Here is a 27,431-nt window from a genome sequence, read left to right on the forward strand (position 1 = left end):
AATTAATTACAATGTTAAATACTTCAAAAGTGAATTTCCTAACTGTACCCTTCAGCTGTAATATTATCTCCTGATTAAAACCACTTAGCCACTAAGAAGAGTCAGAGATGAAATACTAAGCACTCACATACTTCCTCTCCTGTGAGTCAACTTTGGCTCTGGCAGATGGAAACAATTTGAAAGGTGTCTCTGCTGCTGGATTTATCTCGAGTTGATGCTATTTTTCTAACACTGATCTGCTCTCCCAACCTTTTTCACAACGGCACTTGCTGCATACACCTCCCAGACTGCAACACAGTGACACTGGCTTACTGCACTCTCCACCCTGTCTCATTGGCCCATTTAAGATTCGTTTTTTTTGGAGTATGTCAGTTTCAAACTGAGCATAGAATTTAATGATATTTTGATTACTATTTCCTAGTGGATCCTTTGCTACAACATCACTAATGAACATTTGCTCATTACAAAGTACTTATAAGATATTATAAGGTAGTTTTATCCCTCAGCAGTTTCACGATGCAATGCTCCAAGCAACTGTCAGTAAAACATTCTACCATCTCACTTTCTTGCCTACTCTTCCTATGAAGAATAAAGTCCCCCAGAATTTTTAGATTGCCTTTGTTACAAGTACCAATAAATTCATTTCTCTGTCCACCAGTGTAACTACTGTTAGGGAACTGTAAACTTTTCTTCATCTTTTCCAAATTTCTACCATGCTGAACTTCTGCGTCCAGATCCTTTTCCTTATGTCATTGTTTACTATCAGGGTTACCCTTTCTTCTTTGCTATTCTGTTCATCTTTCGGAAATATTGTGTACCTGGGAATTTTTCATTTCTCAATCTTAATCACTTTATAACTATGTATTTCTGGTGCTTAGATCTGAATAATTTCTGTTTGTGCCATTAGTTCATCTGTTTCATTGCAGATGCTTCAAACATTCAGATAAAGAACCTTTAATTTTGTTGTTTGCTTCTGTTGCCAGCAAAGACAATATTTGCTTTTGTACAACTTTTGTTAAATTCTCTGTCGTTTTCTGCCTCACTCTGTCCATGTTTATTCATATAGCTGTACTGTTCTGATATGCAAACCTTTCTCTTTGGATTTCTAAGCCTCCCTTCAACTGAACCCCCATCCCTCAACCCAGTTTAAACTCCCTCCCTTGGGGTTGGCTTATGAGGAGAGGCTGCGTAGATTGGGATTATATTCATTGGAATTCAGAAGAATGAGGGGGGAGTCTTATAGGAACATAAAATTATGAAGGGAATGGATAAAATAGAAATAGATAGGATATTTCCACTGGTAGGTGAGACTAGTACAAGAGGGCATGGCCTCAAGATTAGAGGAAACAGGTGTAGAACTGAACTGAGAAGGATCTTCTTCACCCAGAGGGTTGTAAATCTATGGAATTCTTTGCCCAGGGAAGTAGTTGACGCTACTACAGTAATCACTTTTAAAGCTAAGGTAGATACTTTTTTAAAGAATGAAGGGATATGGTGAATACGTGGGTAAGTGGAGCTGAGTCCATGAAAACATTAGCCATGATCTTATTGAGTGGCAGAGCAGGCTCGAAGGGCCGGACGGCCTATTCTTATGTTCCATAATTGCATAGTTGGCCCAGACGCTCATCCCAGCACCGTTCAAATGGAAACTTTCTTGACAAAATAACTTACTCTTCTCTGAGTACTGAAGACAGTGACACATGAATCAAAAACATTCTTCTAACGTCACTATTTGAGCCATGCATTTCATTTTCTAATCTGCCTGTCTCTATGGTAATTGATACATGGTTCTGGATTAGTGGTGCTGGAAGAGCACAGCAGTTCAGACAGCATCTGAGGAGCAGTAAAATCGACGTTTCGGGCAAAAACCCTCCTGATGAAGGGCTTTTGCCTGAAACGTCGATTTTACTGCTCCTCGGATGCTGCCTGAACTGCTGTGCTCTTCCAGCTCCACTAATCCAGAATCTGGTTTCCAGCATCTGCAGTCATTGTTTTTACCTAATTGATGCATGGCTCAGGTAACAATTGAGATATAATTAACTTTCTTTAAGAACATCATTCTTGGCACTAATTTTATCAGGGTTCCCGTATGTCGCACAACAACAGAACGTCCGTGTGAGATGTCCTTAAGGCAACAGAACCTTCAGAACTACTAGTCATAGCTGCAGAGAACACGGTGTTCCCTGAGTATACTGTCTCCCACAGCTGTCATATTCTATTCACTACCCCCCACCCCCTGCCCCAACCAAATTCTTGAATGGCATCCACAGTAGTACCAAGTATGGTTTATCTGTTGAATAAAATAAAATCATGAGACTCCTGCATGACAACATGATGTTTCTTCATACTGGTCCCTGATCATTGTTACTATTCTTTTCCTGTCTTTGATTATTGTGATCAGTTCTAAAGTTTTGCCTAGCCGAAGGAGTATGAATGCCTCCTAAGTAATACTCTCTCTCTCTCTCTCTCTCTCTCTCTCTTTCTTTGACGTGTTGCCATGTCTGCAGCTTGGCCTCCTGCGCAAAGAGTCTGAGCCAAAACACTTCTTTTTTTCTTGATTTTCCCTTCATAATTTTCTAGACAGGAAACCCATATTATACAGTCAATAGATAACAAATGCTGTGCCATATATAATACACTAACTAAGTAATAATGAATAAACTCCCAATACATTTTATTTCTGCTAGGACATCTCTGCAGGAGTTTATTAGGGTAGCATCCTAGGCCTAACCATCTTCAGCTACTTCAGCAACGATCTTCTCTCCATCATTGGGTAATAAGTGGGGAGTGAGAGTGTGATGCTGGAAAAGCACAGCAGGTCAGGCAGCATCTGAGGAGCAGGAGAGTCGACGCTTCAGACAAAAGCCCTTCATCAGGAATTGATGTTGCCTCACTTGCTGTGCTTTTCCAGCATCACACTCTTGACTCTAATCTCCAGCATCTGCAGTCCTCACTTTTGCCCTGATAAGTGGGGATGTTCACTAATGATTGCACAATGTTCAGCACCATTCGTGACTCCTCAGACACTGAAGTAGTCCATGTCATAGAATCCATATAGTATGGGAGCATCACCACCAAAATCTAGCCATTGCCATCACTGAATCCTGCACTACTAATATCCTGGGGGATTACCATTGACCAGAAATCAAACTGAAGAAGATACATGCATACAATGGCAATCAGAACAGATGCAAAGAATCTTCAAGTGATTAAACCACCTCCTCACTCCCTAGAACCTGTCTACCATTTATGAGGTGCAAGTCAGGAGTATAACGGAATACCTGTGCTCCTCACTTGCTGCTCAAACAATACTTGAGACATTCGATGCTATCCAGGACAAAATAGTCTGCTTGCTTGACACCATGTCCACAAATATTCACTCCCTCCACCACCAATGCTTACTGGCAACAGTGCATACCATCCACAACATAGAGTATAGAGCTGTACAGGACAGAAACAGATCTTTTGTTCCAAGTCACCCATGCAAATCAGATATTTTAAATTAATTCATTCCTATTTGCCAGCATTTGTCCCATGTCCCTCTAAACCCTTCCTATTCATATAGCTGTCTAGATGCCTTTTAAATGTTACAATTGTACCGCCTCCACCACTTCCCCTGGCAGCTCACTCCAAACATGCACCACCCTGTATGTGAAAACGTTGCTCCTTAGGTCTATTTTAAATCTTTCCCCTCTCACCTTAAACCATGCACTGCAGAAATTAATCAAGGCTTCTTGACAGCACTTTGAAAACCACAACCACTTCCATCTCGGAGAATGATAGTGAAACATAGGAACACCTGCACACTCCCTTCAAAGTCACTCAACATTAACACTTGGAAATATATTGTTCTTTAACATCACTAGGTCAAAATCTTAGAATTCCATCCCTAAGGGAATTGTGGGTCTAGCCATGGCACATGGACTGTAGTGGAGGCAGTTCAGAGAAGGTTCATTTGATTAAGCATAGGTATGCAAAGACCGTCTTATGAGGAAAGTTGAGTACATTGGGCCTGTACTCATTGGAATTGAAAAAGATGAGAGGGTAGGAGTTGGGAGATCATGTTGCAACTATACAGGCCATTGGTTCAGCCACTTTTGGAGTATTGTGTGCAATTCTGGATTCCCTCCTTTTGGAAGGATATTGTGAAACTTGAAACGGTTCAGAAAAGATTTACAAGGATGTTACCAGGGTTGGAGGGTTTGAGCTATAGGGAGAGACTGAATAGGCTGGGGGTGTTTTCCCTGGAGTGTCAGAGGCTGAGGGATGACCTTATAGAGGTTTATAAAATCATGAGGAGCATGGATAGGCAAAGTTTTTTCCACGGGATGGGGAGCCCAAAACTAAGGGCCTTAGGTTTAGGTTGAGAGGCAGAAAGATATAAAAGGGACCTAAGGAGCAGCTTTTTCACACACAGGGTGGTATGTGTATGGAATGAGCTGCCAGCAGAAGAGGTGAAGGCTAGTACGATTACAACATTTAAAAGGCATCTGGATGGGTATATGAATAGGAAGGGTTTAGATGGATATGGGCCAAATGCTGGCAAATGGGACGAGATTTAAATAGGATATCTGATCGGCATGGTGGAGTTTGACCCCAAAGGATCTATGTATGTTCTCTCTCACTGTGACTCTGGGGAACCTTATTGTCTTTATACTATTGAAACATAAAGACTCTTGGGGGATTTGACAGGGTAGATGCAGTAAGATTGTTTACCCCATGTGGGAAGTCTGGAACCAGAAGGCATAATCTCAGAATAAGGAGTCCTTCATTTAAAACTGATGTGGATTTTCTTTCTGGAAGGTGGTGAATGTTTGGAATTCTTTACCTCAGAGGGGTGTCAAGGCTAGGTTGTTAAGTATGTTCAAGCTGAGACAGAAATTTTTAACCAAGGGTCATAGGGAAAAGGCAGGAAAATAGAGTTGAGGATTATCAGGTCAGCCATAGAACATAGAACAATACAGCACAGAACAGGCCCTTTGGCCCACGATGTTGTGCTGAACATTTGTCCTAGCTTAAGCACCCATCCATGTACCTATCCAATTGCCGCTTAAAGGTCGCCAATGATTCTGGCACTGCCACTCCCACAGGCAGCGCATTCCATGCCCCCACCACTCTCTGGGTAAAAACCTACCCCTGACATCCCCCTATACCTTCCACCCTTCACCTTAAATTTATGTCCCCTTGTAACACTGTTGTACCCGGGGAAAAGGTTTCTGACTGTCTACTCTATCTATTCCTCTGATCATCTTATAAACCTCTATCAAGTCACCCCTCATCCTTCGCCGTTCCAATGAGAAAAGGCCTAGCACTCTCAACCTATCCTCGTACGACCTATTCTCCATTCCAGGCAACATCCTGGTAAATCTTCTCTGCATCCTCTCCAAAGCTTCCACATCTTTCCTAAAGTGAGGCAACCAGAACTGCACACAGTACTCCAAATGTGGCCGAACCAAGGTCCTGTACAGCTGCAACATCACTTCACGACTCTTGAATTCAATCCCTCTGCTAATGAACGGCTAATACACCATAGGCCTTCTTACAAGCTCTATCCACCTGAGTGGCAACTTTCAAAGATCTATGAACATAGACCCCAAGATCCCTCTGCTCCTCCACCTTACTAAGAACCCTACCGTTAACCCTGTATTCCGCATTCTTATTTGTCCTTCCAAATGGACAACCTCACACTTGACAAGGTTGAACTCCATCTGCCACTCCTCAGCCCAGTTCTGCATCATATCTAAGTCCCTTTGCAGCCGACAACAGCCCTCCTCACTATCCACAACTCCACCAATCTTTGTATCATCTGCAAATTTACTGACCCACCCTTCGACTCCCTCTTCCAAGTCATTAATAAAAATTACAAACAGCAGAGGACCCAGAACTGATCCCTGTGGAACTCCACTTGTAACTGGGCTCCAGGCTGAATATTTACCATCTACCCCCACTCTCTGACTTTGACCGGTTAGCCAGTTTTCTATCCAACTGGCCAAATTTCCCCCTCTCCCATGCCTCCTGACTTTCCGCATAACCCTACCATGGGGAACCTTATCAAATGCCTTACTACAATCCATGTACACTACATCCACTGCTCTACCCTCATCCACATGCTTGGTCACCTCCTCAAAGAATTCAATAAGACTTGTAAGGCAAGACCTACCCTTCACAAATCCGTGCTGGGTGTCCCTAATCAAGCAGTGTCTTTCCAGATACTCATAAATCCTATCCCTCAGTACCCTTTCCATTACTTTGCCTACCACTGAAGTAAGACCAACTGGCCTGTAATTCCCGGGGTTATCTCTATTCCCTTTTTTGAACAGGGGCACAACATTTGCCACTCTCCAGTCCTCTGGTACCACCCCCGTTGACAGTGAAGACAAAAAGATCACTGCCAACTGTTCTGCAATTTCCTCTCTTGCTTCCCACATAATCCTAGGATATATCCCGTCAGGCCCGGGGACTTGTCTATCCTCAAGTTGTTCAAAATGTCCAACACATCTTCCTTCCTAACAAGTATCTCTTCTAGCTTACCAGTCCGTTTCACACTCTCCTCTTCAACAATACGGTCCCTCTCATTCAAGACCTCTCCCGACTCAATACACAGTCTCCCACTACTGTCCTTGATCGGACCTACCCTCGTTCTCGTCATTCTCGCCATGATCTTGTTGAATGGTCTACTTCTGCTCCTGCTTTTAATGGCCTTATAAAACTTTTTGTCATTGAATCTCTCTGCTCTCTATTTTATTACAGACCTTGCCTTTTGTTCTCCCCATCCTGCACGACCTTTCACTTGTTCAAAATCTTTTATTTTTCTGTCATTTCTCAGTTCTGATTGACTTCAGATTTTGCCTCCATCTCTCTCCACTGTTCCTGCTTCACCCACTGTTTATTTCCAGTAGCAGCAAATCAAATCGTAATTTTTAATGACTCATGAAAGTAAGCATTATTGTACATTCCTTGTGCTAATTCTAGACAAATTCTGATGTTTGTTTGATTTCTTTGCAGTTTTTCTTCAATAAACCATTGAGGATCTTAAACATTCTTATCGTTATTGAAGGAGTCATCATAGTCTATCAGTTGTACTCATTGATATGTTCAGAAAAATGGCACCAAACAATATCTTTGGCATTAATTCTCTTCAGTAATTATTATGCTTTTTTTAAACTACTCAGAGACAGAATAGTTCTGGGTAAAGCATATTCTTACTGTACAGGTGGAAATTCAGAGAGTAAAATTAATTAAAATCTTCTATTTTCCACACCCTCAAATCTGTTAGCAATCAGAGCTTTGTATTTTTGTTACAAATGCTTGTTTTTCATGTAACTGTCATTAAAATATTTTTATATCTCTGGATCATTGTTATTTGCTGCTGATGTTTTATTTTTGTATGATTTTACTGCTGAAATAGCCTTATCCAGTTCATGTACTTTATAATGTGAAATGGTTTAGGGGGAAAAAAGATGAGGATTTTCTAAAGGGTCACTGTAGCCTAAACATTGATTCTGCTTTCTTTCCACAGATGCTGGCACACCTGCAGCATCCGCACTCTTTGCTTTTTATCTTGGTAATTCACTTTGACAATGAAGGCACTTCCACCGAGAAGACTTACTAGACCATACCTACTTTCCATAAAAGTTGAAGCAGACAATCTCCCACTAATTTCAGTAAAAATTGAACTAAAAAGGGATTCATTTTTGTTTTGAGTGTACGCAGATGATTTGTTGAATAAATAACAAGTATCTGAAACTGCACCAGTAGTATGAAATTACCGGTGCATCTTAGTGGAGAAGTTAGTTGTACTTTGTTCATAACAGATGCATTTTGCTATAAGGTTCCACTCGCTGCTTAACACCACATTTTAATTCTGAGCAATAATTTGAAGTATTCAAAAGAATTTTGTCTCCTGTAAGGAATGAATGTTTGACATACCAGATGGGTACAAATGAAGCAGACTACTTTGTCCTTGATGGTGTCAAGCTTCTTGAGTATTCTTGGAGCTGCACTCATCCAGACAAGAGAAGAGTATTCCATCACACTCCTGACTTATGCCTTGTAGATGGTGGACAGGCTTTGGGGAGTCACAAGGTGACTTACTCGCTGTAGAGTTCCCAACATCTGATCTGCTCTTGCAGCAACAGTATTCATTTGGTTGGTCAAATTGAGCTTCTGGTCAGTGGTAACCCCCAGAAATGTGAAAATTAGCCATAGTAATGCTATTGAATGTCAAGGGGGATTGTTAACCTTTTTTACGTTGTAGATGGCTATTGCCATGAACTTGTGTGGTGCAAATATTACTTGCCACTTATCAGCCCATGACTGAATGTTGTCCAGGTCTTGCGCATAAGAACTATGCAATAGTCACTCCTATGATTGTGTCTTTGATGAATCTGTGGCAAGTAGATTAATGAGGAAATGTCATGTAGGTTTTTCCCTATTGTTGGCTCACCACCTGTCATAGACCTATCCAGCAGGTCTTGATGAAAAATATCTGTTTAACGCTACTGTCATTTCCTTGGTCCTGATAACTATCTCCCCATATTAATTGTTTAAGGAGCCTAGGTTCACTGACTTTTTTATATATTTAAAGAAGCTGTTAAGGTCAGTTTTTAAGTTTCTTCCTAGTTTGTCCCAGTAATATATTTTCTCTGTCTTAGTCGTCCTTTGCTGGATTCTGAATTAATCCCAGTCTTTGGTGCTATCACTGGCTTTTGCCTCCTTATATGCTTTTCCATTCGACTTAATACTCTTCCTAACTTCATTGATTATCCATGTTGATTTAATCCTCCTTACTGGGATATATTTTTGCTGAGTCATGAATTACTTCCTTAAATGTATTCCACTGCTTGCTTACTGATTTTTCTGTTAATCTATCTGTCCAGTTTACTTTGGCTAACTCTATCCTCATTTCATTGTTATTCCCAAAAGTTAAATATAGTTGTTTCTGACTTGTTTCTCAGTCTCAAATTGAATAGCAAATTCCATCATGCTATTATCACTACCTCCTAGAGGATCTTTTATTCTATAGTTATTTATTAAACCTGCCATTCCATGACCTGATCCAAGGTAGCCTGCTCTGTGGTTGGTTCCATGACATTTTCCTTTAGGAAATTATCCTTAATGCACTCTATGAATTTTTGTTGTAATTACCCTTTCAAATCTAATTGACCCGATCAGCAAGAAGATTAAAATCACCCATTAATTATTGCTTTTTTTAAACATGCTCCTATTATTTATTAATTAATGGTCTTTTCTACAGCATGGTTACTGTTTGGGGTTACTCTTGGGGTTACTGGTTACTCTTACCAATGTCTTCTTTACCTTATTATTCACCTTCACCTAAATGGACTCATTATCATCTGCATTCCTGATGCAAGGCTTATGCCTGAAGTGTCGACTCTTCTGCTCTTCGGATGCTGCCTGAATGGCTGTGCTTTTCCAGCGCCACACTATTCGACTCTGTATCACCTGAGCCTAAATCATCTCTTGCAGATGTCTTCATTTAATTTCTTTCTAATAGTGTTACCTCAATACCTTTACCTTCCGTCCTGTCTTTCCGAAAGGTCAAAATATCCATGAATGTTCAGTTCCCAGTTTTGATCTCCATTAACCATGTCTCTATAATAGCGATAAGATCATATCCACTTAACTGGATTTGTGCCGTCAGTTCATCTACCTTATTCCACATACTTTGTGCATTAAGGTACAAAGCTTCCTACTTTTCAAAATGACACTCTACTTGTTACATTCTGACTGATTCACATACTTTTAATGCTAACCCTAATTGAATTTTGTAATTTCCAAACATCTAATTCAAATGTATATATGGAAATAGAAGAATGAGGAGCAGAAATAGGCAATTCAGCCCCTCACGCCTACTGTACTATTTAATGTTTGTGAGAGGATTTGTAGCTCGGGTGCTCGTTGCTGTGGTTCTGTTCGCCGAGCTGGAAGTTTTTGTTGCAAACGTTTCGTCCCCTGTCTAGGTGACATCCTCAGTGCTTGGGAGCCTCCTGTGAAGCGCTTCTGTGGTGTTTCCTCCGGCATTTATAGTGGCCTGTCCCTGCCGCTTCCAGTTGTCAGTTTCAGCTGTCCGCTGTTGTGGCCGGTATATTGGGTCCAGGTCTATGTGTTTGTTGGTGGAGTTTGTGGATGAGTGCCATGCTTCTAGGAATTCCCTGGCTGTTCTTTGTTTCGCTTGCCCTATAATGGTAGTGTTGTCCCAGTCAAATTCATGTTGCTGTTGTCTGCGTGTGTGGCTACTAGGGATAGCTGGTCGTGTCGTTTCGTGGCTAGTTGATGTTCGTGCATGCGGATCGTTAGCTGTCTTCCTGTTTGTACTATATAGTGTTTTGTGCAGTCCTTGCATGGTATTTTGTACACTACATTAGTTTTGCTCATGCTGGGTATCGGGTCCTTCGTTTTGGTGAGTTGTTGTCTGAGAGTGGCTGTTGTTTTGTGTGCTGTTATAAGTCCTAGTGGTCGCAATAGTCTGGCTGTCATTTCAGATATGTTCTTGATGTATGGTAGTGTGGCTAGTCCTTTGGATTGCGGCATGTCCTCGTTCTGTTGCCTTTCCCTTAGGCATCTGTTGATGAAATTGCGAGGATATCCGTTTTTTGCGAATACCTTGTATAGGTGTTCCTCTTCCTCTTTTTGCAGTTCTGGTGTGCTGCAGTGTGTTCTGGCCCTTTTGAATAGTGTCTTGATGCAACTTTGTTTGTGTGTATTGGGGTGGTTGCTTTCATAGTTCAGGACTTGATCTGTGTGTGTGGCTTTCCTGTGTACCTTAGTGGTGAATTCTCCATTTGATGTTCTCTGTACCCTCACGTCTAGGAATGGGAGTTGGTTGTCCTTTTCTTCCTCTCTCATGAATCTGATTCCTGTGAGTGTGCAGTTGATGATCCGGTGTGTATTCTCTATTTCTGTGTGTTTAATGATTACAAAGGTGTCATCAATGTATCTGACCCAGAGTTTGGGTTGAATTTGTGGTAAGACTGTTTGTTCTAACCTTTGCATTACTACTTCTGCTATGAGTCCCGAGATCGGTGAGCCCATGGGTGTTCCGTTGATTTGTTCGTATATCTGGTTGTTGAATGTGAAGTGTGTTGTGAGGCACAAGTCCAGTAGTTTAAGTATGCCATCTTTGTTGATGGGTTCAACGTCCTGTTGTCTGTTATGTCTGTTCAGCAGGTTGGCTATTGTTTCTCTGGCTAGGGCTTTGTCAATAGACGTGAACAGTGCCGTTACGTCGAATGAGAGCATGGTTTCTTCCTTGTCTGTGTGTATATTTCTGATGATGTCCAAGAATTCCTGTGTTGATTGTATAGAGTGTCTGGATCCGTTGATCAAGTGTTTCAGTTTCTGCTGTAGTTCTTTAGCCAGTTTGTGTGATGGTGTCCCTGGTAGTGATACTATGGGTCTGAGTGGGATGTCTGGTTTGTGCACTTTAGGTAGTCCATAGAATCTGGTAGTCCAACAGCCACTCTCAGACAACAACTCACCAAAACGAAGGACCCGATACCCAGCATGAGCAAAACTAATGTAGTGTACAAAATCCCATGCAAGGACTGCACAAAACACTATATAGGACAAACAGGAAGACAGCTAACGATCCGCATCCACGAACATCAACTAGCCACGAAACGACACGACCAGCTATCCCTAGTAGCCATACACGCAGACGACAAGCAACATGAATTTGACTGGGACAACACTACCATTATAGGGCAAGCGAAACAAAGAACAGCCAGGGAATTCCTAGAAGCATGGCACTCATCCACAAACTCCATCAACAAACACATAGACCTGGACCCAATATACCGGCCACTACAGCGGACAGCTGAAACTGACAACCGGAAGCGGCAGGGACAGGCCACTATAAATGCCGGAGGAAACACCACAGAAGCGCTTCACAGGAGGCTCCCAAGCACTGAGGATGTCACCTAGACAGGGGACGAAACGTTTGCAACAAAAACTTCCAGCTCGGCGAACTGTACTATTTAATGCAATCATGCTGACATCATCTCAGCCTGAACTATTTTCCTGCCCCTCTCCAAAACCTTTTTACCATGACTAATTAAAAATCTGTCTATCTCCCCCATTATCCCTTACCTAAAACTATGACCTCTCATTCTTGATTGCCCACAAGAGGAACATCCTTTCCACATCCATCAGTCCAAGTTTCCTTATGATCTGAAAGTGGTCCAATTATATCAACTCTGTCTCTTCTAAACTCCGGAGGATACAGGTCTCACAGTCTAGCCTTTACTCATAAGACAATCTGCTCATTCAGATATTAATTTAGTGAATCTTCTGAACTACTTCAAATGCACAAGCATCCATACGTAAATATGTTGACCATTACTGCACACAGTTCTCCCAGATGTGTTCTCTCCAATGCCCTGTATAACTGAAGCGTAACTTCCTAGTCTTGCAATCAATTTCCTTCACAATAAATCATAACATTCTTTTAGATTTCTGGATTACTTGCCATACCTGCACACTAATCCTAAATCATCCGTGCACTAGAATACCCATCTCACGGCCTCTCACAGTTCTGCAATTGCTCACCATTTAGGTTATCTGCTTCTTTTTCCAGAAATAGTTGATGTTTTTAGTTTTCCAAGTCCCATTAGATTCAGGAACAGTTCCTTTAGATTGGAAATAGCTAATAGAACCCTTTTATTCAAAAGGGAAGGAGGTCGAAAGCAGGAAACTATAGACCAGTTAGCTTACCATCTGTCGTAGAGAAAATATTTGTAAGCTAATTCTACAGGCATTATAACAAGATTCTTGGATAAGTTCAAGCTAATCATGCATGGCAATATGGTGATGTTGAAGCAATTTTTTTATTCACTTGTGGAACATAGGCATTGCTCGCTGGCTAGCATTTATTGCCCATCCCCAGTAGCCCTTGACAAGATGATGGTGAGCTGCCTTCTTGAACTGCTGCAGTTTACGTGGTATAAGTAGATCCAAAATACCACTGGGAAGGGAATTCTAGGATTTTGACCCAGCAAAAATGAAGGAATGGTAATATTTTTCCAAGTGTGGATGGTGAGAGGCTTAGAAGGGAACATGCAGATGATGGGATGTTTCCATCTATCTGCTGCAGTTGTCCTAGAAGGAAGTGATTGTAGGTTTGGAAGGTGCTGTCTAAGGATCTTTGGTGAATTTTTGCAGTGCATCTTGTAAATACACACTGCTGCTATGAGCATTTATGGTGGAGGGAGTGCATGTTCGTGGATGTGGTGACAGTCAAGTGACTGATTTGTCCTGAATGGTGTCAAGCTTCTTGAGTATTGTGGAGCTGCACTCATCCAGACAAGTGGGAAGAATTACATCACACTCCTGACTTGTGCCTTGTAGATGGTAGATGGGCTTCAGGGAGTCAGGTGATGGGTTACTCACCGCAATATTCCTAGCTTCTGACTTGCTCTTCTACCTACTGTATTTATATGGCGGTTCCAGTTGAGTTTCTGATCAATGGTAACCCCCAGGATGTTGATAGGGGATTCAGTGAGTAACACCATTGAATGTCAAAGGGTGGTAGTTAGATTGTGAAAATGGTTATTGCCTGGTACTTGTGTGGCGCGAATGTTACTTGCCACTTGTCTCTACCATGGATATTGTCCAGTTCTTAATGGATGTGCGCATGGATTGCTTCGGTATCAGATGAGTCGCAAATCATACCGAACATTGTACATTCATCAACAAACACCTTTGTTTCTGACCTTATGATGAAGGGAAGGTCATTCAAGCAGCTGAAGATGTTTGGGGCCAGGACACTAACCTGAGGAACTCATGCAGAGATGTCCTGAAGTTGAGATGACTGACCTCCAACAGATGTTTTCGCAGGCATACAGGTGCGTAAATCTCCAGGGGTTGATGAGCTGTATCCCAGGGTGGTAAGCAATGCAAGGGAGGAGATTGCTGGGTCCTGGCAGAAATATTTAATATCCCCTAAGGTTACAGGAAAAGTGCCAGATGACTGAAGGATAGCTGATGTGGTTCATTTGTTTAAGAACGGCAGCAGGGACAGGTTAGGTCATTACGGAACAATTAGTCTGACATCAGTGGCACGGAAATTATTGGAAAAAATTCTGAAGGACAGGAGTCAACAATACTTGGAAAGGCAGGGATTGATCGAGGATATTTAGCACAGAGTTCTTAGAGGGAGATTCCGTCTGACCAATTTGAGTTTTTTTGAAGAGGTGACTAAATATATTGATAAGGGTAGTGCAGTTGATGTGGTTTACACAGACTTCAGTACGGCTGAAGGCTGGTCTAAAAGGTCAGAGCCCATGGGATTCAAGGCAAGTTGGCAAACTGGATCAAAATTGGTTTACAAATTTGGAAGTAAAGTGTGATGGTGGAGGACTTATTTTGTAATTGGAAGTAATCTGGATGACTGCAGCTCCAACAATACTCAAGAAGCTTGACACCATGAACATGACTCCCTCCACCATAAATGCTCAAAGCAGCTGTGTGTATTATTAAAAGATGCACTGCAGAAATTCACCAAAGATCCTTAGACAGCACCTTCCAAACCTACAATTATTTCCTTCTAGGACAACAGCAGCAGATAGATGGAAACATCCCATCAAGGGATTGGCACTGGAGTCCTTGCTACTTGTTATGTACATTAAAGACTTTGGATATGAATTTCAGGCTACATTTTGATGTTGATGAGCTGGTAAATTAGGCAGAGCAATGGCAGATGAAATTTAACCCTAATAAAGTGTGAGATGAAACACTTTGGAAGGTCTAATTGGGGAAGGATACACATGGATGATAGGTCCCTAAGGAGTACTGAGAAACAAAGAGACCTCGGTGTACAAGTCCATAGATGCCTGAAGATGTCAGCACAGAACGAATGGTGAAGAAGGTAGCATGTGGGATGCTTGCCATCATTAGATAGGGCATAGAAAAGAGACATGAGGAAGTCTTGTTACAACCTTATAGAGAATTGGTTCGGCCACGCATGCAATACTGCATGCAGTTCTGTCTGCTACACTATCAGAAGGATGTGATTGTGCTCGAGAAGATGCAGAGGAGATTCACCAGTATGGTGCAAGAAGAGAGGATTGTTATGAGGAGAGACTGATTGGCTGTGTTTGTTTTTCTTGGAACACTGCAGGCTGAAGGGGGATCTAATTGAGGTATTAGGAGAGGCATAGACAGAGAGTAGATTGTGAGAATCTCTTCCTCATATTAAATGTTCTAAGGCGTAGGAGCTAGTGCTTCAGTGGAGATCTGAGGAAAATAATTACCATCCACAGGATGGTAGATAAATGGAAGGTCGGAAAAAGTGAGGACTGCAGATACTGGAGATCAGAGTCAAAAAGTGTGGTGCTGGAAAAGCACAGCAGGTCAGGCAGCATCCGAGGAGGAGGAGAGTCAACATTTTGAGCATAGGCTTTTCATCAGGAATGTCGTGACGAAAAGCTTATGTTCGAAACATCGACTCCTCTGCTCCTTGGATGCCGCCTGACCGGCTGTGCTTTTCCAGCACCACACATTTTGACTGATAAATGGAAAGTACTGCCTGAGAGAATGGTGAGGCAAGTATTCTCGAAACATATTTAAGAAGCATCTGGATAAATTGCGAGGGCATGGTAGGCTATGGACCAAGTGGAGGCAAATAATTAGGGTAGTTTAGCATTTGTTTGTCGCCATTGACATGGTGGGCTGAGGAGCCTATTTGATGTTGTGTGCTTATAACTCTACAACCACAACCATCTTCCTTTGAACCAGGTATGACTCCAACAAGCAGAGAGTTTGCCCCTGATATCTATTGTTTTCCCTTTTACTAGGGCTCCTGGAAATCACACTCAGTTGAATGTGACCTTTGTATCAATGGCTGTCATTGTCACCTCACCCTTGGAGTTCAGTTCTTTTGTCCATATTTAAATCAAGGTTGTAATGAAGCCAGGAGCTGAGTGGCCCTGGGGAACCCAAACTGGGGTTCAGAGAGCAGGTGTTTGCTCAGCAGGTGCTGCTTGATAGCACTGTTGATAAAACCTTCCATTCACTATTGATGATCAAGCGTATACAGATGAAACAGTAACTGGCTGGATTAGATTTGTCTTGATTTTTATGTATAGGACACACTTGGTAAATATTCCACATTGTCAGGTAGATGCCAGTATTGTAACTTTACTGGAACAGCTTGGTTAGAGATGTGACAAGTTCTAGAGCACAAGTCTTCAGTACTATAACTGGAATGGTGTCAGAACCCATAGTCTTTGTAGTATCTAGTGCCTCTGACCATTTCTTGATATCACGTGGAGTGAATTGAATTGGGTGAAGACTGGCACGTGCGATCCTGGGGACTGCTGGAGGAAGTCAAGATGGATCATCCACTTGGCCCTTCTGTTTGAATATTACTGCAAATGCTTCAACTTTTTTTTCCACTGATGTGCTGGACTCTTCCATCATTTAGGATGAGGATGTTTGTGAAGCCTCCTCTTCAATGAGTTATCTACTTGTCCACGAGGAGAAAGTTCCAGCAGGCTAAGATAAAAGGTAGGGAGGAGGGACTTGGGGGAGGGGCGTCGGAAATGTGATAGGTGGAAAGAGGTCAAGGTGAGGGTGATAGGTCAGACTGGGGTGGGGGCGGAGAGGTCGGGAAGAAGATTGCAGGTTAGGAAGGCAGTGCTGAATTTGATGGATTTGACTGAGACAGGCTGGGGGGAGGGGAAATGAGGAAACTGGTGAAATCCGAGTTCATCCCTTGTGGTTGGAGGGTTCCTAGCCGGAAGATGAGGCGTTCTTCCTCCAACCGTCGTTTTGTTGTGGTCTGACGATGGAGGAGTCCAAAGACCTGCATATCCTTGGTGGAGTGGGAGGGGGAATTGAAATGTTGAGCTACAGGGTGGTTGGGTTGGTTGGTCCGGGTGTCCCAGAGGTGTTCTCTGAAACGCTCCGCAAGTAGCCGGCCTGTCTCACCAATATAGAGGAGGCCACATCGGGTGCAGAGGATGCAATAGATGATATGTGTGGAGGTGCAGGTGAATCAGTGGCGGATATGGAAGTTTCCTTTGGGGCCTTGGAGGGAGGTGTGGGCGCAAGTCTTGCACCTCCTGCGGTTGCAGGGGAAGGTGCCGGGAGTGGAGGTTGGGTTGGTGGGGGGTGTGGATCTGACGAGGGAGTCACGGAGGGAGTGGTCTTTACGGAATGCTGATAGGGGAGGGGAGGGAAATATATCCTTGGTGGTGGGGTCCGTTTGGAGGTAGCGGAAATGATGGCAGATGATGCGCTGTACATGGAGATTGGTGGGGTGGTAGGTGAGGACCAGTGGGGTTCTGTCCTGGTGGCGGTTGGAGGGGCGGGGTTCAAGGGCGGAGGAGCGGGAAGTGGAAGAGATGCGGTGGAGGGCATCGTTGACCACGTCGGGGGGGAAATTGCGGTCCTTGAAGAAGGAGGCCATCTGGGTTGTGCGTTTTTGGAACTGGTCCTCCTGGGAGCAGATGCGGCGGAGTCGAAGGAATTGGGAGAATGGGATGGCGTTTTTACAGGGGGCAGGATGGGAGGAGGTGTAGTCCAGGTAGCTGTGGGAGTCGGTCGGTTTGTAGTAGATGTCCGTGTTGACTCGGTCGCCTGAGATAGAAATAGAAAGGTCGAGGAAGGGGAGGGAGGAATCTGAGACTGTCCAGGTGAATTTGAGGTCGGGGTGGAAGGTGTTGGTGAAGTGGATGAACTGTTCAACTTCCTCATGGGAGCACGAGGCGGCGCCGATACAGTCATCGATGTAGCGGAGGAAAAGGTGGGGGGTGGGGCCAGTGTACTTGCGGAAGATGGATTGTTCCACATATCCTACGAAGAGGCAGGCATATCTTCGTAGGATATGTGGAACAATCCATCTTCCGCAACTACACTGGCCCCACCCCCCACCTTTTCCTCCGCTACATCGATGACTGTATCGGCGCCGCCTCATGCTCCCACGAGGAAGTTGAACAGTTCATCCACTTCACCAACACCTTCCACCCCGACCTCAAATTCACCTGGACAGTCTCAGATTCCTCCCTCCCCTTCCTCGACCTTTCTATTTCTATCTCAGGCGACCGAATCAACACGGACATCTACTACAAACCGACCGACTCCCACAGCTACCTGGACTACACCTCCTCCCATCCTGCCCCCTGTAAAAACGCCATCCCATTCTCCCAATTCCTTCGACTCCGCCGCATCTGCTCCCAGGAGGACCAGTTCCAAAAACGCACAACCCAGATGGCCTCCTTCTTCAAGGACCGCAATTTCCCCCCCCCGACGTGGTCAACGATGCCCTCCACCGCATCTCTTCCACTTCCCGCTCCTCCGCCCTTGAACCCCGCCCCTCCAACCGCCACCAGGACAGAACCCCACTGGTCCTCACCTACCACCCCACCAATCTCCATGTACAGCGCATCATCAGCCATCATTTCCGCTACCTCCAAACGGACCCCACCACCAAGGATATATTTCCCTCCCCTCCCCTATCAGCATTCCGTAAAGACCACTCCCTCCGTGACTCCCTCGTCAGATCCACACCCCCCACCAACCCAACCTCCACTCCCGGCACCTTCCCCTGCAACCGCAGGAGGTGCAAGACTTGCGCCCACACCTCCCTCCAAGGCCCCAAAGGAAACTTCCATATCCGCCACTGATTCACCTGCACCTCCACACATATCATCTATTGCATCCTCTGCACCCGATGTGGCCTCCTCTATATTGGTGAGACAGGCCGGCTACTTGCGGAGCGTTTCAGAGAACACCTCTGGGACACCCGGACCAACCAACCCAACCACCCTGTAGCTCAACATTTCAATTCCCCCTCCCACTCCACCAAGGATATGCAGGTCTTTGGACTCCTCCATCGTCAGACCACAACAAAACGACGGTTGGAGGAAGAACGCCTCATCTTCCGGCTAGGAACCCTCCAACCACAAGGGATGAACTCGGATTTCACCAGTTTCCTCATTTCCCCTCCCCCCAGCCTGTCTCAGTCAAATCCATCAAATTCAGCACCGCCTTCCTAACCTGAGATCTTCTTCCTGACCTCTCCGCCCCCACCCCAGTCTGACCTATCACCCTCACCTTGACCTCTTTCCACCTATCACATTTCCGACGCCCCTCCCCCAAGTCCCTCCTCCCTACCTTTTATCTTAGCCTGCTGGACAAACTTTCCTCATTCCTGAAGAAGGGCTTATGCCCGAAACGTCGATTCTCCTGTTCCCTGGATGCTGCCTGACCTGCTGCGCTTTTCCAGCAACACATCTCCGGCTATCTACTTGTCCACCACCATTTGCAATTGGATATGACAGAACTGCAAAGCTTGGATCTGATCCTTTGGCTGTGTGATTGCTTATCTCTGTCACTTGTTCCATGCAGGTAGCCCTGTTTGACAACTTCATCTGATTGATACCTCATGTTTAAGTATGTCTGGTGGTTTTCCTGGCATATCCTCCTGCACTCTATATTGAACCAGGATTGATCCCCGGTTTGACAGTAATGTTTGAATGGGGGATAATGTGGTGCATGGAGTGGCAGATTGTGTTGGAGTAAGATTCTGCTGCTGTTAATGGCCCATAGTGCCTCAGAGATGCTCTGTTTCAGCTGCTGTATCTGAATGAAGTTTATCCCATTTAACATGTTGATAGTGATACACAAGGTGAAGGGTCATCTCAACGAGGCAAGACTTAGGCTATAAGACCAAGGAGCAGAAATTAGGCCATACAGCCAACCAAGTCTGCTCCACTATTCTGTCATGGCTGATAGGTTTCTCAACCTCATTCTCCAGCTTTCTCCCCATAACTCTTCAGCCCCTTGATAATCAAGAACCTATGTACCTCAGTCTTAAATATACTCAATGACCTGGCCTCCACAGCTTTCTGTGGCAATGGATTCCATACATTCACCACTCTCTGGCTGAAGAAGTTTCTCCTTATCTCTGTTCTAAATGGTCTTCCCTTTACTGGGGTACAGGCTTGACCAGATTAAGATTGATGAAGTTGATGTGCTGGAAATTTTGGAAAACATTAAGATTGATAAAAGTCCCCAGGGCCAGACCAGATTTATCCTAGGCTGCTCTAGGAAGCAAGAAAGGAGGTTGCTAAGCCACTGGCGAAGATCTTTGCCACCTCATTCTCCACGGGTGTCGTATCGGAGGATTGGAAGGAGGCAAATGTTGTTCCTCTTTTCAAGAAGGGTAATAGAGAAATCCCTGGCAATTACAGACCAGTCAGTCTTACCTCTGTGGTCAGCACAGTTTTGGAAATAATTCTGAGGGATAGGATTTATGACTATTTGGAAAAAGCATTGTGTGATTAAAGGCAGTCAGCATGGCTTTGTGAGGGGCAGTTCATGCCTCACAAATCTTATTGAGTTCTTTGAGGATGTGACAAGACAGGTCAATGAAGGTCGAGCAGTGGATGTGGAGTATGTGGACTTCAGCAAGGCATTTGAGAAGTTTCCCCATGGTAGGCTCATTCATAAAGTCAGGAAGTATGGGATACAGGGAGATTTGGCTATCTGGATTCAGAATTGGCTGGCTGACAGAAGGCAGAAAGTGATTGTAGGTGGAAGTATTCTGCCTGGAGGTCAGTGTTGAGTGGGGTCCTGCAGGGCTCTATTTTTGGGCCTCTGCTCTTTGTAGTTTTTATAAATGACTTGGATGAGGAGGTTGAGGGGTGGGTTAGAAAATTTGCAGATGATACAAAGTTTGGAGGTGCCGTTAATAATATCAGGGCTATTGCAGGCTGCAGCGTGACATAGACAGGATGCAGAGCGGGGCTGAGAAATGGCAGATGGAGTTCAATCTGGATAAATGCGAAGTGATGCATTTTGGAAGATTGAACTCGAATGCTAAATATAGGATTAAAGACAGGATTCTTGGCAGTGTGGAGGTCCAGGTGTTCAACCACATAGATTACCCAAAGGTGCCACCCAAGTGGATAGGGTTGTTAAGAAAGCATATGGTGTTTTGGCTTTCATTAACAGGGGGAATCGCGTTTAAGAGCCACGAGGTTTTGCTACAGCTCTAAAAGTCCCTGGTGAGACCTCACTTGGAATAATGTGTCCAGTTCTGGTCATCCTACTATAGGAAAGATACAGAGGCTTTGGAGAGGGTGCAAAGAAGGTTTACCAGGATGCTGCCTGAACTGGAGGGCTTGCCTTATGAAGAGAGGTTGACTAAGCTCGGACTTTTCTCTTTATAGAGAAGGAGGAAGAGAGGTGACCTGATCGAGGTATACAAGATTATGAATTCATTTGGAGATGCCGGTGTTGGACTGGAGTGTACAAAGTTAAAAATCACACAACACCAGATTATAGCCCAACAGGTTTAATTGGAAGCACTAGTTTTCAGAGCGCTGCTCCTTCATCAGGTGGTTGTGAAAGCTAGTGCTTCCAACTAAAACTGTTGGACTATAACCTGGTGTTGTGTGCTTTTAAGATTATGAGAGGAATGGATAGAGTCAATAGCCAGAGACTTTTCCAAAGGGCAGGATTGTCTGGCACGAGAGGTCATAGTTTTAAGATATTAGGAGAAAGGTATGGAGAGGACACCAGAGGAAGGTTCTTGATGCAGAGAGTTGTGAATTTATGGAATGCGTTGCCAGTGGTGGTGGTGGAAGCAGAGTCATTAAGGACATTTAAGCGACTGCTGGACATGCACATGGATCGCAGTGAATTGAGGGGTGTGTAGATTAAGTTATTTTATTTTATATTAGGATTAATCCTCGGCACAACATTGTGGACTGAAGGGCCTGTTCTGTGCTGTACTTTTCTATGTTCTATGTTCTACTCTAAAGCTTTGCCCTTGGGTCCCTAGTCTCTCCTATTAATAGAAACATTTTCCAAACATCTACTCTGTCCAGGCCATTCAGTATTCTGTGTGTTTCAATGAGATCCCCTCCCCACACCCCTCACCCTTCTAAACTCCATCAAGTATAAACCCAGAGTCCTCAAACCTTCCTCAAATGTTAAGCTTTTCATTCCTGGGACTATTCTCGTGAACGTCCTCTGAACAGGCTCCAGGACCAGTACATCATTCCTGAGATATGGAACTCAAAACTGCACAGGATACTCCAAATGTGGTCTGACCAGAGCCGTATAGAGTTTGAGAAGTACATCCCTGCTTTTATATTCAACTCCTCTCAAAATAAATGCCATCATTGCATTTGCCTTCCTAACTCCTGACTCAACCTGCAAGTTTACTTTGAGAGAATCCTGGACTAGAACTCCTAAGTCTCTTTACACTTCAGGCTTCTGAATTTTCTACCCATTTAGAAAATAGTCCATGCCTCTATTCTTTCTACCAAAGTGCATGACCTCACACTTCCCCACATTGTACTCCATCTGCTACTTCTTTGCCCATTCTGCAGCCTTCCTGCCTCCTCAATGTTACCTGCCCCTCTACCTATCTTTGTATCATCTGCAAACTTAGCCAGACTGCCCTCAGTTCCTTCATCTAGATTGTTAATATATAAAGTGAAAATTTTGGTCCCAACACTGAGCCTTGCAGAATACCACTTATCACTCACCAGCTGCCATCCTGAGAAAGACCCTTTTATCTCCACTCCCTACTTTCTGTCAGACAGCCAGGCTTCTATCCAAGCTAGCATCTTGCCTCTGATACCATGGGCCCTTATCTTACTTAGTAGCCTCCTGTGCAGCACATTGTCAAAGGTCTTCTTGGAGTCCAGGTAGATAACATCCATTGGCTCTCCTTGGTCTAACCTGCTCATTACTTCCATCAAACAATTCTAGCAGATTTGTCAGGCATCACCTCCCATTAATGAAACCATGCTGACTTTTCCCTATTTTACCATACACTTCCAAGTATTCAGACATCTCATTCTTCACAATGGATTCAAGGATCTTACCCACGACCGAGGTTAAGCTAATTGGTCTGTAATTTTCCATCTTGTGCCTCATAAAACATAGAACATAGAAGAATACAGCGCAGTACAGGCCCTTTGGCTCTCGATGTTGCGCCGATCCAAGCCCACCTAACCTACACCAGCCCACAATCCTCCATATGCCTATCCAATGCCCACTTAAATGCCCATAAAGAGGGAGAGTCCACCACTGCTACTGGCAGGGCATTCCATGAATTCACGACTCGTTGAGTAAAGAACCTACCCCTAACATCTGTCCTATACCTACTACCCCTTAATTTAAAGCTATGCCCCCTCGTAATAACTGACTCCATAGGTGGAAAAAGGTTCTCACGGTCAACCCTATCTAAACCCCTAATCATCTTGTACACCTCTATCAAGTCACCCCTAAACCTTCTTTTCTCCAATGAAAACAACCCCAAGTGCCTCAGCCTTTCCTCATATGATCTGCCTACCATACCAGGCAACATCCTGGTAAACCTCCTCTGCACCCGTTGCAGTGCCTCCACATGCTTCCTATAGTATGGCGACCAAAACTGCACACAATACTCCAGATGCGGCTGCACCAGAGTCTTATACAACTGCAACATGACCTCAGGACTCCGGAACTCAATTCCTCTACCAATAAAAGCCAGTATGCCATATGCCTTCTTCACCGCACTATTTACCTGGGTGGCAACTTTCAAAGATCTGTGTACATGGACACCAAGATCCCTCTGCTCATCCACACTACCAAGTATCTGACCATTAGCCCAGTACCCCATCTTTTTGTTACTCTTACCAAAGTGAATCACCTCACACTTAGCTACATTGAACTCCATTTGCCACCTTTCTGCCCAGTTCTGCAGCTTATCTATATCCCGCTGTAACCTGCTACATCCTTCCTCACTGTCAACAACTCCTCCGACTTTCGTATCATCCGCAAACTTGCTCACCCAACCTTCTAGCCCCTCCTCCAGGTCATTTATAAAAATGACAAACAGCAATGGTCCCAAAACAGATTCTTGCGGAACACCGCTAGTAACGGCACTCCAAGATGAACCTTTACCATCAACTACTACCTTCTGTCTTCTTCCAGCCAGCCAATTCCTAATCCAAACATCCAACTCACCCTCAATGCCATACCTCCGTATTTTTTGAAGTAGCCTACCATGGGGAACCTTATCAAACGCCTTACTAAAATCCATATACACCACATCTACTGCTTTCCCCTCGTCCACCTCCTTAGTCACCTTCTCAAAGAATTCAATAAGGTTTGTGAGGCACGACCTGCCCTTCACAAAACCATGCTGACTATCCTTGATCACATTATTCCTATCCAGATGTTCATAAATCCTACCCCTTACAATTCTCTCTAAGACTTTGCCCACAACAGAAGTGAGACTCACCGGCCTATAGTTACAAGGGTTATCCCTACTCCCCTTCTTGAACAAGGGAACCACATTTGCTATCCTCCAATCTTCTGGCACTACTCCTGTAGACAACGAGGACATAAAAATCAAGGCCAATGGCTCTGCAATCTCCTCCCTTGCTTCCCAGAGAATCCTAGGATAAATGCCATCAGGCCCAGGGGACTAGTCTATTTTCACCCTTTCCAGAATTTCCAACACCTCATCCCTACATACCTCAAAGCCATTCATTCTACTTATTTGTGACTCAGTATTCACATCGGCAACAATGTCCTGTTCCTGAGTCAATACTGACGAAAAGTATTCATTCAGTGTCTCCCCAATCTCTTCACACGCAACTTCCCACTACTATCCTTGACTGGACCTATTCCTACCCTAGTCATTCTTTTATTCCTGACATACCTATAGAAAGCCTTAGGGTTTTCCCTAGTCCTACCAACTAAGGACCTTTCATGTCCCCTCCTTGCTGCTCTTAGCTCTCTCTTCAGGTCCTTCCTGGCTACCTTATAACTCTCAATCGCCCCAATTGAACCTTCACACCTCATCTTTACATAGGCCGCCCTCTTCCATTTAACAAGGGATTCCAATTCCTTATTAAACCACGGCTCCCTCACATGACCCTTTCCTCCCTGCCTGACAGGTACATACTTATCAAGGACACTCAATAATTGCTCCTTGAACAAGCTCCACATATCAATTACGCCCTTGCCTTGAAGCTTACTTTTCCAAGCCACGCATCCTAAGTCATGCTTCACCGCATCATAATTTCCCTGCCCCCAGCTATAACTCTTGCCCTGCAGTGCACACTTATCCCTCTCCATCACTAGAGTAAATGTCACCGAATTGTGGTCACTGTCCCCAAAGTGCTCACCTACCTCTAATTCTAACACCTGGCCTGGTTCGTTACCCAGAACCAAATCCAGTATGGCCTCACCTCTTGTTGGCCTATCTACATATTGTGTCAGGGAACCCTCCTGCACACATTGGACAAACACCGACCCATCTAACGAACTAGAGCTATAGCTTTCCCAATCAATATCAGGAAAGTTAAAGTCCCCCATAACAACCACCTTATTACTTTCACTCTTCTCCTGAATCATCCTCGCAATCCTTTCTTCTACGTTTCTAGGACTATTAGGAGGCCTGTAAAAAACTCCTAACAGGGTGACCTCACCTTTCCTATTCCTAACCTCAGCCCAAACTACCTCAGATGGCGAGTCTTCATCCATCGTCCTTTCCACCGCTGTAATACAATCTTTGACAAGCAATGCCACACCTACCCCTCTTTTACCTCCACCTCTGACCCTACTAAAACATTTAAACCCTGGAACCTGCAACAGCCAATCCTGTCCCTGATCTACCCATGTCTCCGTAATAGCCTCAACATCGAAGTCCCAGGTACCAACCCACGCTGCAAGTTCACCTACCTTATTTCGTATACTTCTTGCATTGAAGTATACACACTTCAAGCCATTTTCTTGTTTACAGGCACCCTCCTTTGAGATTGATGCCATGTTCCTAACCTCCCTACACTCCAGGTCCTGCACCCTAAAGCTACAGCCTAGGTTCCCATGCCCCTGCAGAGTTAGTTTAAACCCCCCCCCAAGAGCACTAGCAAACTCCCGCCAAGGATACTGGTGCCCCTCAGGTTCAGGTGTAGACCATCCTGTTTATAGAGGTCCCACCTTCCCCAGAAAGAACCCCAGTTATCCAAATACCGGAATCCCTCCCTCCTGCACCATCCCTGAAGCCATGCATTTAACTGTTCCCTCTCCCTGTTCCTTGACTCTCTATCACGTGGCACGGGTAACAAACCAGAGACAACAACTCTGTTCATTCTAACTCTGAGCTTCCAACCGAGCTCCCTGAAAGCCTGCCTAACATCCTCAGCCCTCCTCCTACCTATGTCATTGGTACCAATGTGGACCACGACTTCGGGCTGCTCCCCCTCCCCCTTAAGGACCCGGAAAACACGATCAGAGACATCACGTACCCTTGCACCTGGGAGGCAACATACCAAACGTGAGTCTCTCTCGCCCCCACAAAACCGCCTATCTGTGCCCCGAACTATCGAGTCCCCAATTACTATTGCTCTGCTCTTCTCCACCCTTCCCTTCTGAGCAACGGGAACAGGCTCCATGCCAGAGGCTTGAGCCCCATTACTTACCCCTTTTTAAATAGGGGTGTCACGATCATGATTTTCCAGTCCTCTGGGACCCTCTCTGATTCTAGCAATTCCTGAAAGATCACCACTAATGCCTCCACTATCTCTTTAGCTATTTCACTTACACCTCTACAGTCCATCTGTCGAGGTGATTTATCCACCTTCAGGCCATTCCTTGGTGATGGCCACCATACTCAGCTCTGTCCCCTCACTCTTTTGAATTTTTGGGATATTACTCGTGTCTTCCACTGTGAAGACTGACACAAAAATAATTATTAATTTCCTCAGCCATTTCCTTGTTCCCCACTACTATCTCTCTAGTGTCATTTTCCAGAGGCACAATGTCCACTTTTGTATCTCTTTTGCCCTTCATCTCCACAAAGACTTTGGGTAGTCATTCTCACCAATACTATCATGGCCAGATATTCTGTAGCGGCAGATTTGTAAGAATAAGGTCAAGTATGTTTTTCCCTCCTGTTGATTCCTTCACCACCAGCCACAGACCCAGTCTAGCAGCTACGTCCTTTAGGACTCGACCAGCTCGATCAGTAGTGCTGCTCCTAAGCCACTTTTGATGGATATTTATATCCACCACTCAGAGTACATTTTGTGCCCTTGTCAACCTTAGCATTCCATAACGGGTTGTAGATAGGTTAGTGAAAATAAAACAAAGAACTGCAGATGCTGGAAAAAATAAATAAAATCAGAAATTGCTGGAAAAGGTCAGGCAGCTGTGGAGAGAAAGCAGAGTTAACATTTCGGATCCAGTGTCCCTACTTCAGTTCACTGATAAGTTAGATAGTTTAGCGAATGGGCAAATAAATAGCAAATGGAGTACAACGTTGGAAAAATGATAAATTTGTCCATTTTGAGAGAAAGAATAAAAAAGCATATTTTATGGAAGGGCTCATCAAGCAAGGCCATATGGGTAGAGCTCAGGAATAGGAATGTAATCACTTTGATGAGATTGTACTACAG

At 44.3% G+C, this 27,431-nt stretch overlaps 1 protein-coding gene across 11 annotated transcripts in view; it reads left to right on the forward strand.

The window, feature by feature from the left end:
- The window catches only part of tmem39b (transmembrane protein 39B), a 137,339-nt gene that overhangs the window by 90,599 nt on the left and 19,309 nt on the right, over nt 1-27,431 (forward strand). For 3 of the 11 annotated variants that reach the window (XM_087976634.1, XM_087976635.1, XM_087976642.1), the window contains one exon: nt 7,006-7,353. The exons of 2 other annotated variants lie outside the window; for them this stretch is intronic. In XM_087976634.1, coding sequence (XP_087832760.1) covers nt 7,006-7,242 — 237 coding nt within the window. In that variant the 3' untranslated portion in view covers nt 7,243-7,353. Of the gene's footprint in view, nt 1-7,005; nt 7,354-7,519; nt 7,772-27,431 lie in introns of those variants that run through there. 6 more of the 11 variants (XR_015752107.1, XR_015752106.1, XM_087976636.1 and 3 more) reach the window with 6 other exon arrangements.

The sequence above is a fragment of the Chiloscyllium plagiosum genome, unplaced genomic scaffold (genome assembly GCF_037043375.1).
Source record: "Chiloscyllium plagiosum isolate Xiang-an unplaced genomic scaffold, Cpla_swu_hap1 HiC_scaffold_30, whole genome shotgun sequence".
In the NCBI taxonomy this organism is placed as follows: Eukaryota; Metazoa; Chordata; class Chondrichthyes; order Orectolobiformes; family Hemiscylliidae; genus Chiloscyllium; species Chiloscyllium plagiosum.